At 43.0% G+C, this 23,867-nt stretch overlaps 1 protein-coding gene across 1 annotated transcript in view; it reads right to left on the reverse strand.

Moving 5' to 3' along the window:
- Positions 1-23,867, reverse strand: part of GALNT12 (polypeptide N-acetylgalactosaminyltransferase 12) — a 585,857-nt gene that overhangs the window by 162,576 nt on the left and 399,414 nt on the right. The window contains exon 8 of the mRNA XM_082258648.1: positions 3,244-3,357. Within this exon, the coding sequence (XP_082114774.1) occupies positions 3,244-3,357 (114 nt within the window). The remainder of the gene's footprint in view (positions 1-3,243; positions 3,358-23,867) is intronic.

The following is a 23,867-nucleotide window of genomic DNA, read 5'->3' on the forward strand; positions in this document are numbered from 1 at the left end:
GCAGAGTGAGTGGGTGTATGCCCTCAGGGACTGCCCCATAGGCATGGTAATGTTTTTTCAAATCAGGATATGACGCTAGCCTTAAAATAAGATATAAATTAAGTCCGTAAACCGGATGTGATGTCTTTAAAAAAGGCCTGGAGGAGGGCGAAACGCGTTGACGCAACTTCCGGCTACGGACGAGACGTCACTTCCAGTCAAGCAATTCCTGGTAACACCGTGGAACGCACGCCAAGCGCGGCTTACACGAGGCTGTGATACATGCGATACCTCAATACATGTTTGTGAGTATGTCTTTGACTTTGTAAACATCAATAAACTGTTTAAGCATACTTCACCATGTATGGCCTTTCTATATTTTAATGGTGGATACGGAGGCAGATTACACCATACCTATATCCAACGATTTATGAGAGATTACCAAAGATCCTGGTCAAGAAGGCTTTTGTGCAATATATACTCAAGGCTTAAACAATCTGGCATTGTGGTGAGTGGGGAACCAAGAGGGGTCACCTATCACCTTGGAGCACCTTTGAATATTTCTGCACTGAGCACTTTATTTGGATCACGTTATAAGGACTTTTAATGAATTTGTAAAATTATGTCACATTTTAACACATTTGTTTAATGCTAGCGCTGCTTAATTTTGGTTTTAATATATTTCCTAAGATTTGCTTAGAGTTGCAGCTGCTGCATATTCCTATTTTTTGCACATTATTTATACACCATATATATTTATTGATTTACACTTGATTTTATGGAAAGTATTTATTCACGGTTATTATTAAGTTGATATGTTTATATACATATATATTTATTTGATCTATTAGCGTGGGGATTAATATAGTTTTTTCACACAATGTTTTTTCCTGCCTAGTGTCCTACTCCTGTAGGGGGCAGCATAACCCAATGGTTAAGAAGAATATGGAGCCGCATTTGTCAATGAACGATAGAGAAACAATGTTTTTGCTTGCTGAGCGTTTGAGCTTAGAGCTACAAGTTACAAAATGCAAATAAACCACTTGGGTTCTAGGGCAATTTTTTTTTCATTTTTGCACACATATAAAATCTTCATTTTTGGCAATAAAATTACTTAAACTCCCAGAACACTATATATTTTCTGAAAGCAAAGGTCCAGTAGAATAAAAAGATGATATTTGCAAATTTTTATGTCACATGTTATTTGCGCAACTTTTTATTAGATGCACATTTTTAGAAAGAAATATAATAAAATAAATGTTAGTGCAAACACACAATATAATACCCATTTTAGGTAAAAGGTAAAATATAAAAGATGAGGTTGTGTCAAGTAAATATATAGCAAATATGCCAAGTCTTAAAATTGCATGTGCCTGCGATATCGCAAAAAAAACTATGGTACTCAAAATCTCCATAGGTGATGCTTTAAAAGCCTTTACTCAGTTTAGGGTTAACAAGGATCCCTTGTGCTAAAATTATTGATCTCACTCTGACATATGAGTGCACACCCTGGGCATGCGTTTGCGAATGTGTGCAGGGCATAGGGGGTTACGTCAATTTTACATAAATGTTTCTTAATAGATTTAAATTTTTTTTATTTTATTAATTTATTTTTACTTGATTGCGATCACAAGGGATTAATAAACCCCCATGTGATAGCATTGGGTAGATGACAGATACTCTTTTTGGAGACATTAGGGGTAGACCTCAAGGTTTCTCTTGCCCTTCACTGCATTTAACCAAGCACAGATTAGCTTGGTTAGATATGTCTGCTGGCTGTAACAGACAGGAAATAGTGAATCTGAATCCGGAATTGATTGTTCTGTCCAGTGGTCAGAACTTAAAGATGGTTAGATGGTCAGGACAAATTTAGGGACTCAATGTAAGAAGTGAATCATAGCAATTTATTGTAGAAAAATCATATGTGAATACATAACCGTTCAGATACTAATCATGTGCATTTTGTAACCAGTATAAACAAGAAACAAGACATACAACATAAAACAATTAACAGGGTACCGGCCGGTGAATAGTAAATGTCATCACAGGGGTAAAAAGTATCAAAGAGATATAAATAATGCAGGTGGTGTACACCACAATAAGTGCTTCCCTGTGATGTGTTCCTGTGGACGTTCGGGATATTCTGGGTAATTAGTCACTTTGTGCTTAACTAAGCAGTATAAGTGAGAGTATTATGTGGCAGGCTTGTCGGGATGGCTATTTCGCCATTATACATCATCTGTGGTGGTTGGGGATATATAGGGACTTATGCAGAGTCGGTGCAGTGACCCGTGACTCTGGCGGCTAATGCCGTTACTTCACCCTTTTCCCTTCTGAATTGTCACTCTCTTCAGGGACCTAGGTGTATATGGGAATGTTGTCTGTCCTTGGACATCAATGGCTGAAATGCCGTTTTTGATCCCTTCCCTATTCCTGAAGGGTGTGTTGTTATGCGGGGGAGAGATGATTTAGTTCGTTGCAGCGGTATAGTGGAGTGTCAGGTATGGTTTTTCTGAAGCATCGGGTGGGGACTATGCAGAGTGTGCTTTTGGAGTGCTTGAGGCTGTCTGATGGAGGAAATGCCTCGGTAGTCTTAACACTGCAGCCAAATGCTCTGTCAGCCAATTGGCTGATGCTTCACCCCTTTGTAAAGTAGTCTGCCTACTTGTGCGATGTTTCACTTACCTGACCTCTGTCCTGTGACGAGGTAGTTCCGATTCCTATCCTCCGCTGATGGTGTAGATGATGTTCCCGGTTGCCTCGCTTCAGTCCGCTCTGCCCGCCATCAGCGTCTGGAACTCTCGTGGTTGCACTGGCGGTAGTGATGACGTCAACGCGTTTCGCTTCTAACGTAGCGTAGCTTCGTCTGGACGTGGCTTAACCCAATGCCTGTGCCCTATATGTATAAGCCTTCACAGGTGATCGGGCTTGAGTTCAATCAAGTGATTAGGGAATTTCTATGGGCTTGTTCACACATTACATTCATCTTACATTGAGTCCCTAAATTTGTCCTGACCATCTAACCATCTTTAAGTTCTGACCACTGGACAGAACACCTTCTTATATACATATTGTACAGCACTGACTGTATATTAAGAACAACATTTAAAGAATATGTAAACCCAACATTCCTTATATGTGCCTGCTGTATCATGTACTTATATGAAAATGTATCCTGTTCTTTTTGTATTGCTTCCATTGTAAAACAACATTTATACATTTATATAGCGCGTTTAGCATGAAGAAAGCAGACTATGTTCTTACCTGATTCTGCCCCATACCATGACATGGGTATAAGATAATTTTCTGTCCTGAAATGTCATGCTCATTAGGAGGATTGTAGTCAAAGCAGTGGTTGTCTATCCCTTTACTTTTGAGCTGCAAAATAAGTCATATTTCCCTATTACTAAAAGAGCTAGTGACAAAATACTCTGCAAAAACTATTGGTACTATATACTGTAACTATTTCTAATAGGAAAATAAGAAAGAAGTTTTACCTAAATAGGTATAAGCCCTGGTTCACACTAGCGCAGCTTTGAAGTCAAGCTATTTCAGTGTGACGTCAAAGCCAACTATCAGTGCGATTTCAAATGGGGCCTGCTGATATCTGTGAGATTTCATTTAACATATGTCAATGCAAGTCGCACTGAAATCACACATAAATAGTGCAGGAACCTGACTTAAGTGACAACTGTGGAAAAGGTTCCTGCACTACTTCAGTGCAACTTGTATTCAATGGTTCCATTGCTGCAAATGGAGTGTGACTTCTCATACGACTTTGAACTTTAAAATCGCATTAAAATCGCATGACAAAATCGTACTGGTGTTAACCAGGCCATAGTGACAAAGACTAAAAACTTAAAAAAGAAATAAAAATGGTAAATAAAAGGTTATCAAGTAATGGTCTTACAAATTAACAATGCACTAGCAACTACTTTGTGTTAACAGTGCACTAGCAACTACTTTGTGTCAATCTTTAAGACCAAAGAAAATCTCTAATGAAGGGTGCAAATAATTAATACACAGCAAAAGCAAACATACAGGAGAACCTGTCATGTCCCAAAACATTAATTTAGGTTTGTAATGCTTGTACTCTTTGCAAAGGTTGTCCCTATTCCTTCCCTCTAGTCCAGAGGTGGTCAACCAGTGGCCCGCAGACCCCGCAACCTCAAACCAGGAAATTGCATGTCCATGCTCTGGGATGGTGGATCGGCAAACCCAGATCAAGAACAATGGGTTGGCCATCCTAGAGCATCAGAGTACATGGAGCTGGTGTCAGCAGCAAAGGAAGCAGGCAGCCGCGGAGAGCCAATCCTTTCTCTGTAGTACCGGCTCCTGTCCTAGTGATACAAAGTGGACTTTGCTTGGGACCGTTCTAGAAACCTGTGTGCCAGTGTTTTAAACATCACACACATTGCACTTTTGGGATAGGCATATTAGCACTTATAAAAAAAAAAGGGTTATTATTATTATGATGAAGTAAAAAAGCAGGGCCGTACCGGTACCATATCCAACAATCCTTTGCATGCAGCCTTGACTGTTTGTCACTACTAGCCACTGATTGGTCAGAGAATGATTGTTATCCCACCCACTTACTTTAGTACTACTTTAGTGGAAAAGCAAACCATACCAAACCGTACCGAACCGTTCCAACACCGTACCATGTGGTACCATGCAGTGGAAAACCAAACAGGGCCAAGCAGGGCCCAGTAGAGCCGAGCCGGTACTTGCAGTGGAAAAGTGCCAATAAACGCCCTTTTGATTTCTCACTCTGGTAAGGGAGCCAGCCCATTAACGGTGGTAGGAGTATTACAGCACATCCAGTTGCTGTGGATTTTTCACTTGGAGCTACACTGAGTGTGTTTTATTTTTACCATGGACTTTTGTTTGTACTATGCACCTTTACACAGCTGTATTTATTTGTATGCATTTATACAGTGCCTTGCGAAAGTATTTGACCCCCTTGAACTTTGCAACCTTTTTCCACATTTCAGGCTTCAAACAAAGATATAAAACTGTAATTTTTTGTGAAGAATCAACAAGTGGGACACAATCATGAAGTGGAACGAAATGTATTGGATATTTCAAACTTTGTTAACAAATAAAAAACTGAAAAATTGGACGTGCAAAATTATTCAGCCCCTTTACTTTCAGTGCAGCAAACTCTCTCCAGAAGTTCAGTGAGGATCTCTGAATGATCCAATGTTGACCTAAATGACTAATGATGATAAATAGAATCTACCTGTGTGTAATCAAGTCTCCATATAAATGCACCTGCACTGTGATAGTCTCAGAGGTCCGTTTAAAGCGCAGAGAGCATCATGAAGAACAAGGAACACACCAGGCACGTCCGAGATACTGTTGTGGAGAAGTTTAAAGCCGGATTTGGATACAAAAAGATTTCCCAAGCTTTAAACATCCCAAGGAGCACTGTGCAAGCCATAATATTGAAATGGAAGGAGTATCAGACCACTGCAAATCTACGAAGACCTGGCCGTCCCTCTAAACCAGGGATATGAAAACTGTGGCCCTCCAGCTGTTGCAAAACTACAAGTCCCATCATGCCTCTGCTTCTGGGTGTCATGCTTGTGCAGTGTTGCCAACCCCCCGGAGTGAAATTTACTGGCAGAATGCCAAAAATTTACGGACGGCACCAATTTTTTACTGGCACTGCAAAAATGTACATAAAATAGCCGTTTTCAGTGCTACACCGTGCAAATATGAATAATTAAACTATAAACATGTAGATAGTGCTATTAGCAATGCGTTTAAGTTAAACAAAAGTCAGTGCCCACTTACATTATTGTATTCTCTCCCCCTTACATCAGTGACCCCCCCATCAGACTGGTCTGGCGGCGCTGTCACTGACCTCCCCTCAGGTGCACTGTGCAGGGCTCAGTCAGACGGCTCTTTTCTCCACTCCGCAGGCCCCACACATCTAACTTCTCCCGTGACCCCCATCCCGGAGGCGCTCTCACTCTTGACTCCTCTCCAGACTCCCCTGCAGAGACTGCAGACATGATAAAAGAAAAGATGGTTCGAGACTACGGACATGGAACAGAAGGTGGTCAGAGACTGCGGACATGGAACAGGAGGTGGTCAGAGACTGCGGACATGGAACAGGAGGTGCTCAGAGACTGCGGACATGGAACAGGAGGTGCTCAGAGACTGCGGACATGGAACAGGAGGTGCTCAGAGACTGCGGACATGGAACAGGAGGTGCTCAGAGACTGCGGACATGGAGCAGGAGGTGCTCAGAGACTGCGGACATGGAACAGGAGGTGGTCAGAGACTGCGGACATGGAACAGGAGGTGGTCAGAGACTGCGGACATGGAACAGGAGGTGGTCAGAGACTGCGGACATGGAACAGGAGGTGCTCAGAGACTGCGGACATGGAACAGGAGGTGCTCAGAGACTGCGGACATGGAACAGGAGGTGCTCAGAGACTGCGGACATGGAACAGGAGGTGCTCAGAGACTGCGGACATGGAACAGGAGGTGCTCAGAGACTGCGGACATGGAACAGGAGGTGCTCAGAGACTGCGGACATGGAACAGGAGGTGCTCAGAGACTGCGGACATGGAACAGGAGGTGCTCAGAGACTGCGGACATGGAACAGGAGGTGCTCAGAGACTGCGGACATGGAACAGGAGGTGCTCAGAGACTGCGGACATGGAGCAGGAGGTGCTCAGAGACTGCGGACATGGAGCAGGAGGTGCTCAGAGACTGCGGACATGGAACAGGAGGTGCTCAGAGACTGCGGACATGGAACAGGAGGTGCTCAGAGACTGCGGACATGGAACAGGAGGTGCTCAGAGACTGCGGACATGGAACAGGAGGTGCTCAGAGACTGCGGACATGGAGCAGGAGGTGCTCAGAGACTGCGGACATGGAACAGGAGGTGGTCAGAGACTGCGGTCATGGAGCAGGAGGTGCTCAGAGACTGCGGACATGGAACAGGAGGTGCTCAGAGACTGCGGACATGGAACAGGAGGTGCACAGAGACTGCGGACATGGTACAGGGAGTGGTCAGAGACTGCGGACATGGTACAGGGAGTGGTCAGAGACTGCGGACATGGTACAGGGAGTGGTCAGAGACTGCGGACATGGTACAGGGAGTGGTCAGAGACTGCGGACATGGTACAGGGAGTGGTCAGAGACTGCGGACATGGTACAGGGAGTGGTCAGAGACTGCGGACATGGTACAGGGAGTGGTCAGAGACTGCGGACATGGTACAGGGAGTGGTCAGAGACTGCGGACATGGTACAGGGAGTGGTCAGAGACTGCGGACATGGTACAGGGAGTGGTCAGAGACTGCGGACATGGTACAGGGGGTGGTCAGAGACTGCAGTCATGGTAAAGGGGGTGGTCAGAGCCTGGGTGGACATGGAAGTGCCCTCCTCACCCCCTCACAGCAGTTTCTTCCTATGTCCCCCTTCATATTAGCTCCCCACATCAGTGTCCACCTCCTAAGTCCCTTTCACCTCTCCATAGCCATATCAGTGACATTACTGCAGAGTGAAGCTGTGACACTGCCTGTGGAGAGGTGAAGGGGGCACAGGAGCAGGACACTGATGTCCTCTGCCTCCTGACTCATCTCTCTACTCCAGTCTGCGCTGCCTGCTAGCTGAGTGTTGGAGGCTCGGAGCCCCACTCACCAGACAGTCCTCTGTTTTTCTGTGTGCACTGCGGCTGCCTCTCCTGTCTGTCACACAATCTGTTGCTCTGTCCACTCCACCGACCACCACACCACCATCCGTCCAGCATCCTCCTCGACTTCTAATACTCCACAGTGACAGACAGTTCAGACTCCACTCCACACTGTCACTGGCGCCTGTACTGCCGATTGGTTCAACTTTAGACGTCACTTCCGCCGCGCGGCCGCCGCGAGTACGAGACTTCCATTAAGACACCGGGAAAACTTTAATGACGGCGGGGGGCGGAGTCGGGGGCGGAGGCAGGGGCGGGCGCAGGCGGCCGTGGCACTCCAGTGCGAGTCTGCGATGTCTCTGCGAGAGGAGAGAACACTTGCCTCGGGGTCGGATCTCCGGAACTGCGTGCCGCGCATGCGCAGTTCTGATCTTGCCACCGCCGTTTTAGATTTACGGGCACTTTTCTCCTGCTACGGGCATTTACGGGCAGGAGAAAAGCGCCCTGTTTTTACGGGCTGTCCGTAAATCTACGGGCGGTTGGCAACACTGTGCTTGTGGCTGTCAGAGTCTTGCTATGCTTCATGGGACTTGTAGTTCTGCAACATCTGGAGGGCCACAGTTTGCATATCCCTGCTCTAAACTTTCAGCTCATACAAGGAGAAGACTGATCAGAGATGCAGCCAAGAGGCCCTTGATCATTCTGGATGAACTGCAGAGATCTACAGCTGAGGTGGGAGACTCTGTCCATATGTCCATAGGACAACAATCAGTCGTATACTGCACAAATCTGGCCTTTATGGAAGAGTGGCAAGAAGAAAGCCATTTCTTAAAGATATCCATAAAAAGTGTTGTTTAAAGTTTGCCACAAGCCACCTGGGAGACACACCAAACATGTGGAAGAAGGTGCTCTGGTCAGATGAAACCAAAATCGAACTTTTTGGCAACAATGCAAAATGTTATGTTTGGCATAAAAGCAACACAGCTCATCACCCTGAAGACACCATCCCCACTGTCAAACATGGTGGTGGCAGCATCATGGTTTGGGCCTGCTTTTCTTCAGCAGGGACAGGGAAGATGGTTAAAATTGATGGGAAGATGGATGGAGCCAAATACAGGACCATTCTGGAAGAAAACCTGATGGAGTCTGCAAAAGACCTGAGACTGGGACGGAGATTTGTCTTCCAACAAGACAATGATCCAAAACATAAAGCAAAATCTACAATGGAATGGTTCACAAATAAACATATCCAGGTGTTAGAATGGCCAAGTCAAAGTCCAGACCTGAATCCAATCGAGAATCTGTGGAAAGAACTGAAAACTGCTGTTCACAAACGCTCTCCATTCAACCTCACTGAGCTCAAGCTGTTTTGCAAGGAAGAATGGGCAAAAATTTCAGACTCTCGATGTTCAAAACTGATAGAGACATACCCCAAGCGACTTAAAGCTGTAATCGCAGCAAAAGGTGGCGCTACAAAGTATTAACTTAAGGGGCTGAATAATTTTGAACGCCCAATTTTTCCGTTTTTTATTTGTTAAAAAGGTTTGAAATATCCAATAAATTTCATTCCACTTCATGATTGTGTCCCACTTGTTGTTGATTCTTCACAAAAAAATTACAGTTTTATATCTTTATGTTTGAAGCCTGAAAATGTGGCAAAAGGTCGCAAAGTTCAAGGGGGCCGAATACTTTCGCAAGGCACTGTATATTTCATTGGCTGGTCATTGACCAGTTTTCCTTTGCTGGTATTCCACTGGTTCAATTGATCAGTCATTTATTGTGTTTTGTACCCACGTTTATTTTGCACTAATCTATGTTATTGGCTGTTCATTGATCAGTCTCCTTTGCTGGTTTGTATTGGTTGAACAGGCCAGCCATATTTTGTGTTTACACATATAGGATTTTGTTGATTTTAGGTGACAGACCCCTGTTCTGCACTTCCCAAATTGTTTTGCTCTTTATGTTAGTGATTTGTTTGATCAAGGAGTCCATATTAGTTCAGCGCACCTGCTTTTTCACTTCATCATAATAAACCTAATTTTGAATCTAAGGTTGCAGCTTCACTATATTATATCCAGCGCACTTTCTTTATCTATATCTTTATTATTATTATTATCATCATCATACTGATCCAAAGGTGCAGCATAGTGCACCTGCGGCTTTCTTGCAGGTTAGATGCCCTGAGCCACAGACTTCTATTATATCCTGTGGGTTTGGTGTGCTTTCTGAATGCAGGAGTTTTGGTATGCTTTCAGAAAGTGCACCACAGCCTCAAGATGTAATAAAAGTCTATGGCTCAGTGCAGCTAACTCATAGGAAACCACAGGGCATCAGTGCGAAAGTAGCCTTATAGGGGATTTAGTACAGTAAGGGATTGTTTACATTTGCAATTTGGGGGCCAGTGAAAACACATAGTTTTTTGTAGTCTGCGACTGGTTACCAGATCACTTATATAAGGGGGGAAGGGGAATATGAAGGATAAGAAGGGGGATAAAAAAGGATAATTCAGGGGATCGGCATGTTGGTAAAATCTATAAAAATTGTGGTATAAATTATATATAAAATAAAAATACATGACATATCATCAATGTAAAATAGTTTATAGAAAAGCCGATGCCCTATATAGGTATTAATGAGGTAAAACGGGAAAGGGGGGGACAAAAACGGGACTTTAAATGAGGTGTGCGGAGTTGGTGGTCACAATAACGAATGCAATTGTACAAAGATGAAGGTTTTAATGTATGTCATGAAGAAATAGCATATACAGCATAAACACATTGATACAGGTAACATCAACAATACATGCGTGAAATGGCACAATCCCAATGTAATAAAAGACATCGTAAATACCAAGTCATAACTCAAGAAATACACAATGAGAAAAGTAGATCATTGATAAAAACATTAAAAAAAAAGTAACATGTTAATATTGGTAAGGAGTGCATCCATATTAGACTCGACGCGTTTCGTGGATACATTCCACTCGTCAGGAGCCAAGTGCACCCCAAATCATAATTTCAAGGGAAGGTAATTTCAGACAAGGTGTTGTAGATGGGTACTCCCAAGAGGTCAGAGAAGTCTGTTCCGGGAGCTGTAGGAGCCCAGACTGGGGACACAGGCACACCACACAGGCATACTATAATGTCATGAAGGTGACAAGAGTGTTTGGAAGATGAAATCAAGGTATTAATCTCCAAGGATATCTATGGGTAAAGATGTTAGATTAATATAAGGAAAGTTTTCACTGTGACTACAGTGACAGGAAGGAAGTAATAGAGTTGGTATAAAGGGTAAATCTAGAAGTAAATATAAATACCTAGATGATTTAAATTAGTTAATCGAGGGAGATAAGCTGGATCATCTGAAAAATTTCAGGAATGCTGAAAAAGGAGAAAACCAATTGATAAAAATATATAAGAGTATATATATATATATATATATATATATATATATATATATATATATATATATATATAAAGAATATAGGCAAAAGGCCACACCCAGCAATAATATTGAGTGAGTAATGGTGACTGAATAAGGTGAGGTGCAAATTATGAAAGCAAAGGTGAAAGGGTGAATGAAGGTGAAAAATGCCATGTGATTCCATTCTCGCGCTCATACATAGGGAGGTGGCGTTTGTCTGGATCCGGGACGGCGCTTTGATCCTGGACGTGACAGCGCCTCCTCCAGTTTTGAGCGCGGACGTGACGCTAGGAGCCCCATCGCTGTGGACACCAGGTATTCCTCCTGGCATTCCTTGTTGTCACCTCATTTGCTCTCTGGCGCTGTTCTGAGCACCCTTACCCTTTTACATTCTCCATCACTGCCCTTGGTGGTTTGCACACTTCTGCACCTTATTCCTTATTTTTCACTCCCATGGTTTCCCCATTTCTTTTGATTGTCACCTAGCATTGAGGCACTTCCCCCCCCCCCTCATTTTTCACCTTCATTCACCCTTTCACCTTTGCTTTTATAATTTGCACCTCACCTTATTCAGTCACCATTACTCACTCAATATTATTGCTGGGTGTGGCCTTTTGCCTATATTCTTTATATATATATGTATATATACTCTTATATATTTTTATCAATTGGTTTTCTCCTTTTTCAGCATTCCTGAAATTTTTCAGATGATCCAGCTTATCTCCCTCGATTAATTTAAATCATCTAGGTATTTATATTTACTTCTAGATTTACCCTTTATACCAACTCTATTACTTCCTACCTGTCACTGTAGTCACAGTGAATACTTTCCTTATGTTAATCTAACATCTTTACCCATAGATATCCTTGGAGATTAATACCTTGATTTCATCTTCCAAACACTCTTGTCACCTTCATGACATTATAGTATGCCTGTGTCCCCAGTCTGGGCTCCTACAGCTCCCGGAACAGACTTCTCTGACCTCTTGGGAGTACCCATCTACAACACCTTGTCTGAAATTACCTTCCCTTGAAATTATGATTTGGGGTGTACTTGGCTCCTGACGAGTGGAATGTATCCACGAAACGCGTCGAGTCTAATATGGATGCACTCCTTACCAATATTAACATGTTACTTTTTTTTTTTTTAATGTTTTTATCAATGATCTACTTTTCTCATTGTGTATTTCTTGAGTTATGACTTGGTATTTACGATGTCTTTTATTACATTGGGATTGTGCCATTTCACGCATGTATTGTTGATGTTACCTGTATCAATGTGTTTATGCTGTATATGCTATTTCTTCATGACATACATTAAAACCTTCATCTTTGTACAATTGCATTCGTTATTGTGACCACCGACTCCGCACACCTCATTTAAAGTCCCGTTTTTGTCCCCCCCCTTTCCCGTTTTACCTCATTAATACCTATATAGGGCATCGGCTTTTCTATAAACTATTTTACATTGATGATATGTCATGTATTTTTATTTTATATATAATTTATACCACAATTTATAGATTTTACCAACATGCCGATCCCCTGAATTATCCTTTTTTATCCCCCTTCTTATCCTTCATATTCCCCTTCCCCCCTTATACAATGAACAGGGATGGAGGCGGCTAGCCTTGGGCAGGCACCGCCTCATTTAAAGTCCCAACTGTCTTTGTCTCTTTGTCTGTTTTGTCTTTGTTTGTCCTGTATCTTGTTATATATTTTTTGAATACCAGATCACTTAAGTGGACCTCGCTCTTCAAAAGCTTAAGCACCCCTGTTTAGAAGCTGCAGTTTGGCATTGCAAGTGTTCGAAACTAGCCCACCAGGAAGCCGCCACTGCACACTGCCAATCATAGGCAGTGAGGTATTTCCCAACCGGCAGCTGCACATACACGTGCTGCCTATGATTGGCGATGTGCAGTGTCGGCTTCCTGGCGGGCTTGATCAGTACATGCCCAAGCCCATCCCTAATTGCTATTAAGTCTAAGATCTACCAGAACACCAAGATACTTCTCTATCATTGACTATCCCTGCTGTTCTTCACCTAATATGTAGATGTTTTTAGCCGACAAGTGCATAACTACATTTATCAACATTAAGACCTCATGCACACTGGACTTATATGCCAGTAGCGTTAGCTGTAGAAAGCTGTAGCTTTAGAATGTGTTTTGCAGTAGCGTTTTTTAGCCTTTTCTATACTTCCATAAATGCAGAATAGCTGCCTTTTTTTAGTGTTTTTCATAGTTAGAGCGTTTTTACAGCTGAAAAAAAATATTTTTTTGTACTTACCGTAAAATCCGTTTCTCTGGGTTAATTAGCGGACCTCAGGGTTATATTGCCCCCTACAGGTGTAGGACACTGAGCAGAAAAATGGCTTGGCTACGCCTATGGGCAGTCCTAAGTGGTATATATCCCATCCCCCCTCTCTGCTATAGGCCTTCAGTTTAGTAACAAGCAGTGTCAGAAGTATAAAAACTCCATAGAAGGGTGGCCGCTGCGTCCGTCAATGAACTCAAAGAAATGGATTTTACAGTAAGTACAAAAATCACATTTTCGTTTTGTTCATTGACGGACAAAGCTCTCCATTATTCAGAACCACAGGAACGTCCCCAAGCAGTGCTAAACATGAGGGGTTGGACAACAAAAAAAACCAAGGCTAAACAAGAGCCAACCAGGTAAACAGGAGTTCAAAAAAAAAAAAACAACTGGAGCCCAACCTGAACAATACACCCTCAAAGAGGGAACAGACCCTCTAAACAGCAGCCTGTAAAACTTTGCGGCCAAAAGGAAACATCTACAACACATCAACTTTGTAGAATTTAGTGAAAGTGTGCACCGCAGACCGCACTTTCCAAAGTCTACCTCTAGGAAAACCTACTTAGAGCTACTTAGAAGATCTACTTAGAGCAAACCTGTGCCACTAACGCCTAATGACGGAAGGCCCAAGAAGCACTAAGCACCTGACTAGAGTTCGCTGTTACAGGAGAAGGAGGAGCCTGACCCTTGATAGAATAGGCCTAAGTCACCGTCTCTCTGATCCATCTGGCCCATCCGTGATCACAGTGAGTCTGGCCACCGAAAAGACTCAGTGGCTTTTAAATACACCAGAATCGCCAGAACAACATCCAGGGCATGCAAAGCAAATTCTTTAGGATGTTTTGACCTAGGACCCAGGGAAGGCAATACAATGTCTTCATTCAAATGGAAATCAGAGACTACTTTTTTAAAAAGGAACGACAGACATGATTCTTTGTGGACCACCAGGTAGGGGGTACGACAAGATCACACCGTCAGCTCCGACAACCTGCGAGCAGAGGTGATAGCCAACAAAAAGGCCACCTTCTGGGACAGCATAAGCAGAGGAATTTCCCAAAAATTTTTAAAGGTAGGCTTTTGGAGAACTGAAAGCACCAAGTTCAGATCCCATGGCAGTAGAGGAGACTGCACCGGTGGAGTCAGATGTCAAACCTCTTGAATAAAAAGGTATGCACCAGGGAGTGCATGGCCAGGGGTCGCTGAAAGAAGACTGCCAAGGCCGACACCTGGCCCTTGATGGTACTCAAGGCCAATTTCTGCTCAACACCTCATTGAAGGAAGGTCAAAATCCAAGCCACGAAAAAGAATGAGGGTGAACACCAATCGTCACACACCACAAAATGTACGCTTTCCATGCACAATGGTAGATATTCCCAGAGGTAGACTTCAAAGCCTTCAGCAGTGTCGGAATCACTGACCGAGGCAAACCTCTTTTCTTCAGCACCCGGCTTTCAACAACCAGGCCGTCAAAGGCAGCGACTGCAAAGCAGGTTGGAAGATCAGCCCTTGGGACAGTAGATCCTTCCTGAGAGGCAGTCTCCAAGTGACGTCAGTGACCAATCACACTAGGTCGGCGTACCAAGACCACGCAAGGCTGATACAGGGCTACTAGAATCTGGAATCCCTTTTAACTTCCATCCTGCGCAAAAGTCGTGGCAGAAGCTTGAGAGGAGGAAAGGCATAAATCAGATGAAACTGGTCCCACAGGGCAACCAGTGCGTTTGTGCCATTCGCCAGAGGATCCCGTGACATTGCCACAAACATCAGTACCTTTCTGTTGAGCCGGGATGCCAACAGATCCACCTCGAAGATGCCCTACCAAAGAAATATCTGATAAAACGCGTCTGGGTGAAGGGATCACTCCCCTTGAACAAATGCCTGCTGACTGAGATAGTCTGCTGACAGTTTTCCACTCCTGGAATGTGTACAGTGGAGAGGGCCGGAACAAAGTGTTCTGCCCACCGGAGGATGTGGGCTACTTCCTGGGCTGCCAACACACTCTTTGCTCTGCTCTGATGATTGACATAGGCCACTGCCGGGGCATTGTCCGAATGGATCTGTACCGGAAGCCCCCGGGGAGACAATCTGTCTAGTGATCCAGGACAGCCCGATTGCCCAAAGTTCTAAGACTTTGATCATTAGTCTGGACTCTCCCAGCATCCACCAACCCTGAGCGGAGCTCAGTCCCAGGACACCTCCCACCCAGACAGACTGGCAACCATGGTGTCCACTGTCCAATACAAGGGGAGAAAAGATTTGACCTGCCGAAGAGCCGGAGAGTGAAGCCATCAGACCAGGGACCCCCTGGTTACCCGGCTCAGCCGAACCTGATTGTTCAGAGCCTTTTTTTTTATCTCTTTTCTTCCTTCAGACTACTAATTAAGGGGAGTGGTTAATTTGTCACAGGTGCTTCATGTCCTATATAACTTTCTGTAGGACTCATTTCTGAGCTTGCCCTTTCTTGAGCTTGCCACCTTTTTGCTTGCCGGATCTCTGACCAAGTGGACCTTGACTAAGTGGTGAGTTAAAAACCAGTGTTTAAAACAGGAGATTTGAACAGGAGTCCTCTGACCAGTAAGTAACATCTGAAATTTTCTATTAGTTGCATTATTGTTGTAACTGGGAAAAAGTGTGCTAGCAAGATTGAAGATTTTGTGCAGTGCAGTGTCCCGCATGTATACAATGGAGCAACCGCTCCAGGATGGATACTGCTGCAACAGATGTGAGTGGGAAGCTCACATTAGAGATCTGGAGGAGCAAATTGCAACACTGGGTAGAACTGACAACCTTGAAAGGGGTCCTCTGCTCGCTAAGCAGGTGTCAGGGTACTACCAACATCTTGGCCAATCAGCGAATTTGCGCATTGGCGCGAATACGCATGCGCACCCAATCACGGGCAAACGCAGTCCGGAATGTGCACGCGCCAATGCGCACGCGCATACGCAAGTGCGTAATGGCGCTTGGCGCCAAACGGCCTACTTAAAGCCAGCAATCACAACAACTAGTTGCTGGATGATCAACAGCCTCCCGTGTTCCCTGTGCCCTGTAAACCTGCTGATTGTGATTTCCTGTTGCCGACCCGGACTGTTTGACGTTGTTTCTCCTGGCTCCTGACCCCTTGGCTTACTCTTGGATTCCTGTTGTCTTCTCCAATACTTGACCTCGGCTTGGCTCCTGACTTCTCTACAGCATTCTCCCAGTCTGTTCCTGTTTGCACCTTGCTACTGCCTGGCTTGCCAAAGTGTTCCGGACCTGCTTGGAACTTCACAACAAGCTTTGTTCCTGCTTCCATCTGGTCATCCCAACCGGCAACCCGTGCTACTTCAGGCACAGCACTCCCTGTCCCACTTCCAGGGGTGCTCTGCACCTAGCCGCAAGGGGGAGCCCTCTCTACACTCCGGCTTCGGATCAGGTACGTGACAGCAGGTGGCTAGTGGCGTTAATGGGGAGGGTGGAGGGTTAAGTCAAGATTATCAGGTAGGAAGATGGGTTAATACAGTCAGAGGGAGTGGTAGGGGCTCACAGAAAAGGAAGGCCAGCCCTGGGTTTGAGCACCCCAACAGATTTGCCACGTTGGGTTAAGATGTGGGGGTGGCAAGCTCAGAGGTGGCAGCCCTAGATGTCACTGCTATCCCTAACAGCTGGGAGAGAGCAGCCTGTCTAGTAGAGGTGGTGAGGGGACTGTAGGTAGGCCTAGACAGTTGGTGGTAATTGGGGATTCTATAATCAGAAGGACTGATAGAATAATTTGTCGCCAGGATCACCTCAACCAAATGGTTTGCTGTCTCCCTGGTGCCAGGGTTCGGCATGTGGTGGACCGGGTTGATAAATTACTGGGAGGGGCTGGGCATGACCCAGCTCTCTTGGTCCACACTGGAACCAATGACAGAATATATGGAAGGTGGAGGCTCCTTAAGAACCAATTTAATGAACTAGGCTGCAAGTTGAAGGGAAGGACCTCCAAGGTGATAGTCTCTGAAATATTGCCTGTGCCATGCACAACACAGGAAAGACAGGGAGCGATTAGAGCGCTGAATGCATGGCTAAAGACCTGGTGTAAGAGGGAGAGATTTGGGTTTTAGAGCACTGGGCTCACTTTGGGGTGCAACCTATATGCTAAAGATGGTTTGCACCTAAATGGAAGGGGGTCTGTTGTGCTAGGGAGAGGCTTATGGGAAGGCTGGAGGAGTATTTAAACTAGGATTGAGGGGAGGGTGAATTCGATTATAATGGGGCAGACAGGTCAGACAGTGGTCAGCCCCTATTGGTGGGTGGAATAGGGAAAGATGGAGGGAGAGTAATGGCAGAGAATAAGAAGGTTCCCATTTACAAACAACCATTGGAAATTATACTATTTCCACCAAAAAAAAATGCAAAATAAGTGTGCAAAATGTGACAATGAAATAAATTGTTTGTTCACCAATGCCAGACGTCTGCTAAGCAAAATAGGTGAGTTGGAAGCTCTGGTTCACGAGGAGAACTAGGATTTAATAAGTATTGCTGAATCTTGGTTTCATTTCTTCACATGACTAGGTTATTAATTTTCCTGGCTATGCTCTCTGGAAAGACAGGGTAAAATGGAGGGGTGGTGGTGTCTGTCTCTATGTGAGAAGTGATCTCAAAGTGAGTGTGAAAAAGGTACTAGTTGATGGAGAGTGTGATGAGTCTGAAGCAGTATAGGTGGAAATGTACATAGGTGTACGTAATACAAAGATTATCATTGGAGTTTGTTATAGACCTCCAAGTATTAATGAGGAGGTGGTGACTCAGCTCCTTGCACAGATAGAAAAGACTGCAAGGGCTGGGACAGTGATCATAATGGGGGATTTTAACTACCCACACATTGACTGGAGTAATGGCCCTGCTGAAAAAGTTAAAGGGCAAAAATTAATAAACCTATTACAAGACAATTTTATGGTACAGTTTATTGAGGCCCCGACTAGAAACGATGCTCTGTTGGACCTGGTAATCTCAAACCATGCAGAGCTTATTAATAATGTTCATATAAAAGAACATATGGGTAGCAGTGACCATAATAGAATTTCATTTAATGTTAACTGTAAGCAAAAAAAGGCATACAGGAAATACAAAAACACTTAACTTTAAGAGAGCAAATTTTCCAAGGATGAGGGCTGCTCTCCAGGACTTAGACTGGGAGGGAATATTGGCATCAATGAACACAGAACAGAAATAGGAATTTTTCAAAAAGACTGTATGCAAACTCATTGCAAAGTATTTTCCCATGGGCAAAATGTTTAAAAGACTAAAAATAAAACCTATGTGGCTTATGGCCAAAGTTAACAAAGCCAAAAATTCAAAATGAACGACAGATTGCAAAAGATAGGAGGACAAACCCAAAAAAATTCTAATATATTAATAGTAAAAAGGTTAAGTCTGAGCATGTAGGCCCGTTATAAAATAATCTGGAGTGGGTGACTGGGGACAAAGAGAAGGCAAATTTATTAAATACTTTCTTCAGATCTGTGTATACAAAGGAGCATGGGGGGGCTCATGACCATAATGAGGATGGTATTGACACAGCCCCAAATGATCCACAATGGCTCAAAAGTGATATGGTCCAGAAATATTTAGACAGAATAAAGATGGATAAAGTGCCTGGACCAGATGGCATCTACCCACGCATCCTAAAAGAATTAAGTACTGTAATTTCTAAGCCTTTGTTTCTAATTTTTAGGGACTCGTTAAGGACTGGAAAAGTACCGCTGGATTGGCATAGCGCAGTTGTGGTGCCTATATTTAAAAAGGGATCAAAGTCTTTGCCAAGTAACTATAGACCTGTTAGTCGAACTTCTATCGTTGGGAAGATACTGGAGAGTTTAATAAAAGACCACATAGATGAGTTCTTGCTGGAAAAAAATATTTTAATCAACAGACAGCATGGATTCATGAAAGACAGAAGTTGTCAAGCAAACCTGATTTCTTTTTATGAGGAGGTAAAGTAAAACCTTGGACAGAGGGGTGGCTGTGGATGTAGTAAACTTGGATTTTGCAAAAGCTTTTGACACAGTTCCCCACTCACGGCTCATGTGTAAGGTAAAGTCTACAGGCTTGGAAAGATCAGTTTGTAAATGGATAGAAAAGATAGAATTCAGAGAGTAGTGGTTAATGATTCTTACACTGAATGGTCAAAGGTTATCAGTGGCGTACCCCAAGGCTCAGTGTTGGGACCCTTACTTTTTAATATCTTTATAATTGATACAGGGTCTGGGATTAAAAGTACCATTTCAGTCTTTTCAGGCGACACCAAGCTTTGCAATGGAATAACTTCCTTTCAGGATGTCTCCAACTTAAAAGCTGACCTCAATGCACTGTTTCATTGGGCAACTGTGTGGCAAATGAGGTTTAATGTTGATAAATGTAAAGTTATGCACATGGGGGCTAAGAATATGCATGTATCATACATACTAGGGGGAATAGAACTGGGGGAATCCATAGTGGAGAAGGATCTAGGTGTTCTGGTAGATCCTAAGCTTAATAATAGCATTCAATGCCAAGCTGCGGTTTCCAAAGCAAGCAAAGTACTTTCTTGTATTAAAAGAGGCATGGACTCCAGAGAGAGTGATATAATTTTGCCCCTGTACAAATCATTAGTAAGAACTCATCTGGAATATGCAGCTCAGTTTTGGGCGCCAGTTCTCAAAAAAGGATATCGGGGAACTGGAGAAAGTGCAGCGAAGGGCAAACAAACTGATAAGAGGAATGGAGGACCTCAGCTTTGAGGAAAGATTAGAGGAACTGAATTGTTTCTCTCTTGGGAAGAGGAGATTAAGGGGGATATGATCAACATGTATAAATACATAAGGGGTCCATATAGTGAACTTGGTGTTGAGTTATTCACTTTACAGTCAACGCAGAGGACAAGGGGGCACTCTTTACGTCTAGAGGAAAACAGATTTAGTCTCCAAATATGGAAAGGTTTCTTCACCGTAAGAGCTGTGAAAATGTGGAATAGACTCCCTCCAGAAGTGGTTCTGGCTAGCTCATTAGATTGCTTTAAAAAAGGCCTGGATTATTTTCTAGGTGTAATATAAATGGGTACTATTATATCTATAGGTAAAGTTGGTCCAGGGAATATCTGATTGCCTCTTGGGGGATCAGGAAGGAATTTTATTTTCCTCTGCTGTAGCAAATTGGATCATGCTTTGCTGGGATTTTCACCTTCCTCTGGATCAACTGCAGGTATAGGATTGTGTATATGGGATTGTATGGTTGGGTTTTCTTTACTGTTTTTTGTTTTTTATTAGTTGAGCCAGATGGCCTTGTGGCTTATTTTAACCTGACTATGTAACTTGTCCCATTTTACCAGGATCCACCACTGAAGGGACCTCATATGGAACTGTGCAAACGTAACAACCTCGAGGGTAGATACCATCAGGCCCAGCACCCGTATGCAAGTCCGGAGGGCCACCTGCTGGACAGCAGTAGATAAATCACAGCAGGCAACTTCCGGAGTTTATTCCAGAGGATGGAACATTTTGGCTAGAGCTGAATCTAGAGTCAGACCCAGATAATCCATTTTCCTGGATGGAATCAGAGCAAACATCTGGTACATTAGAAGCCAACCAAACTCTTTTAGGGTCTGTTTAATGATCTCTACATCGTTCATAAGGGCAGCGGAGGACTCCGCTCAGAGGAGGAGGTCGTCCAGGTAGCCCAGTACCGCAATCCCCCACTGACGTAGCAATGCCAGAATCGGGGCCAACACTTTTGTGAAGACGTGAGGAGCAGAGGCGAGACCAAAGGGTAACACTATGAACTGATAATGCTCCTCTCCCACAGCAAAACAGAGGAAGCGCTGCTGTCCGGCACATATTGGAATGTGCAAGTAAGCATCCTTGATGTCGATAGAAGCAAGAAAGTCCCCTTAATAAAGGGATGCCACCACCGTGCGAATGGACTCCATTCTGAACTTAAGGGTATAAATACCAAAAACTGCGCAAATGAATATATAAATAAATAAATAAAAAACGTGATTTAAAGTGGAATTTCTCCCACAATGTAAGCTGCTACATAAACGTGAATAACGTAGTAAAGTGAGAAAAAAAGGGGGGTAGTAGCGCTGAACAAAATATATCACTTGATTGAATTAAATAACGTGCAAATGAAATCATGCAAATAAAGTCTCTAGTGTCCAAAGCAATTTGGTCAATCAGAACGGCCAATCATGAAAACACAGACTTGATAGGAGTGATTCCTTAACAAAGCCTTCACCTCCACACGATCACCCAGTGAGATGTGTATAAATACCGCTTACCAGATCCACTGGACCCCTTAATTACAGGGGGTCAAACACGCTGTGTATTTCACATTAACATCTTGTGCATCCCATTTCCATAGGTGTACATACAACAGCCAGAACGATGCCACAATCAGGAAGCCAAGCCATAAATAGGGACATAAAAAACGCTCTCATGGTGCAGTAATTCTTAATGTATAATCATTTATTCAAGATATATTGCACTTACTACAAGGTTGTAGATAGAAAGCCTTCAAAGTAAAATCGTTGGCTGGGAATAGGAGACACCGCTCCACGCTGCGCTCCTCAGACCTCAGACCCGGAAGTGTATGGTCTCACGTTCCCGACGTACGTTTCGTCAGTCACGGCTGATGTCATCAGGGGATCATGTGACCGTACCTTACTCTGCATTATTTATGCAGATCGTAACCATGTCCACACCAATCACTTTCTTAATGTGTATTTCCTGAACCGCCCATGCCTCTCGGCTTGTAAGGTTCAGCCCCTCTGTTAAACTTGCTCACTTAGAACATTTTTTTAGATCAATACGATCTGTCATTGCTGGCATTTAAGAAGCAAACAATAAATACACTAAGACCTTGAATATATTAATTAAATTAAACACATATAAAAGGTGCCAAATACCATAACCAAGTTTGGAAGTGAATGGGGGATTAAAACCAATCTAAAATAGAATTAAACAACAATGGCGCAATAAATATTAAATCACAAATACATAAATCTTTAATATTTTATATAAAAACTAAAAATTTACCTAAAATTGACTAAAATCTAAATATGATCATAGGTTAAAATGGACTCTACTACTTCTATAGGACTGAAAGACTAGGAAATGTAATTTAAAATTTAAAATGGTTATTGAATTAAAAAAAATATTATTATTAAAAATTGGATATAAAACAATTTAGGTCGATATCAATGTTCATACCTGCCGTATACAAAGTATTCATTTTATAGATCCATTCGGTTTCATTCATGGAAACCTTCTGTGTCATATTTCCTCCTCTCCAATGATTCTCCACTTTGTCTATCCCACAAAAGGACATCAAGGTGGGATCTCTATTGTGGTACAGGCGAAAGTGGTTGGAGAGGCTGTGTTTGGCGAACCCTTTTTCACATTCTTTATGTGTTCATTAATTCTGACGGATAATTTTCGGGTGGTTCTCCCGATATACTGTAGCCCACATGGACAGGTTATCATGTAAGATACATGAGTGGACCTGCAGGATATGAACTTTTTTTTATGGTAAAATTTTGACCTGTATCCTTTGATTGAAAGGTGGTTATTTTCCTAGGATTTTTCTTGGCGGTTCTACACGCGTTACACCTTTTACAAGGAAAAAACCTGTTAGATCCAAAAATTTTACTTTTTTGGTTGGGGGATATGGTATATTAGGGGCCAAATTGTGCCTTAGATTTTGGGCCTTTCGATATATAAAAGTGGGTTTGGATGGTAACACTTTGCTCAAAGTTTTGTCTTTCTGCAGAATGGCCCAGTGCTTTCTAATAATGCCTTCTATCTGTCTGTAATCTCTATTGAAATTGGTCAGAAAGGCCATTTCGCCCTTTTTATCGTTTTCTTTCTTTTTTGTTTTTAATAGTTCACTTCTTGGCATACGGCTAACTTCATCTCTTGTTTTTTGGACCTCTTCTAATTTATATCCTTTTTCTACAAATCTAGACGTTAGTAAGTTTGATTGAGTAATATAATCATCCTCATTCCTACAATTTCGCAATTTCGCCTGATGCGCATGTATTGTCCTTTGGGTATGGCTCCCAACCATTTGGGGTGGTGACAGCTTTTGGTGGGAATATAGCTATCCCTGTCGGTTTCATTGAACTAGCTTTTTGTGGAAATAATATTACCCTGTTTCTCCAGAGTTAAATCTAGAAAATGTATTGTTTTCCTGTCCCACGATGCGGTAAATTTTAAGCCATATTGGTTATTTATTCTCTCTACAAACTCTATTAGAGAGTCTTCCGATCCATTTTAACTTATGATCATATTTAGATTTTAATCAATTTTAGGTACATTTTTAGTTTTTATATAAAATATTAAAGATTTATGTATTTGTGATTTAATATTTATTGCGCCATTGTTGTTTAATTCTATTTTAGATTGGTTTTAATCCCCCATTCACTTCCAAACTTGGTTATGGTATTTGGCACCTTTTATATGTGTTTAATTTAATTAATATATTCAAGGTCTTAGTGTATTTA

This window comes from Pelophylax lessonae (assembly GCF_965119305.1).
Source record: "Pelophylax lessonae genome assembly, chromosome: 5".
Lineage (NCBI taxonomy): Eukaryota > Metazoa > Chordata > Amphibia > Anura > Ranidae > Pelophylax > Pelophylax lessonae.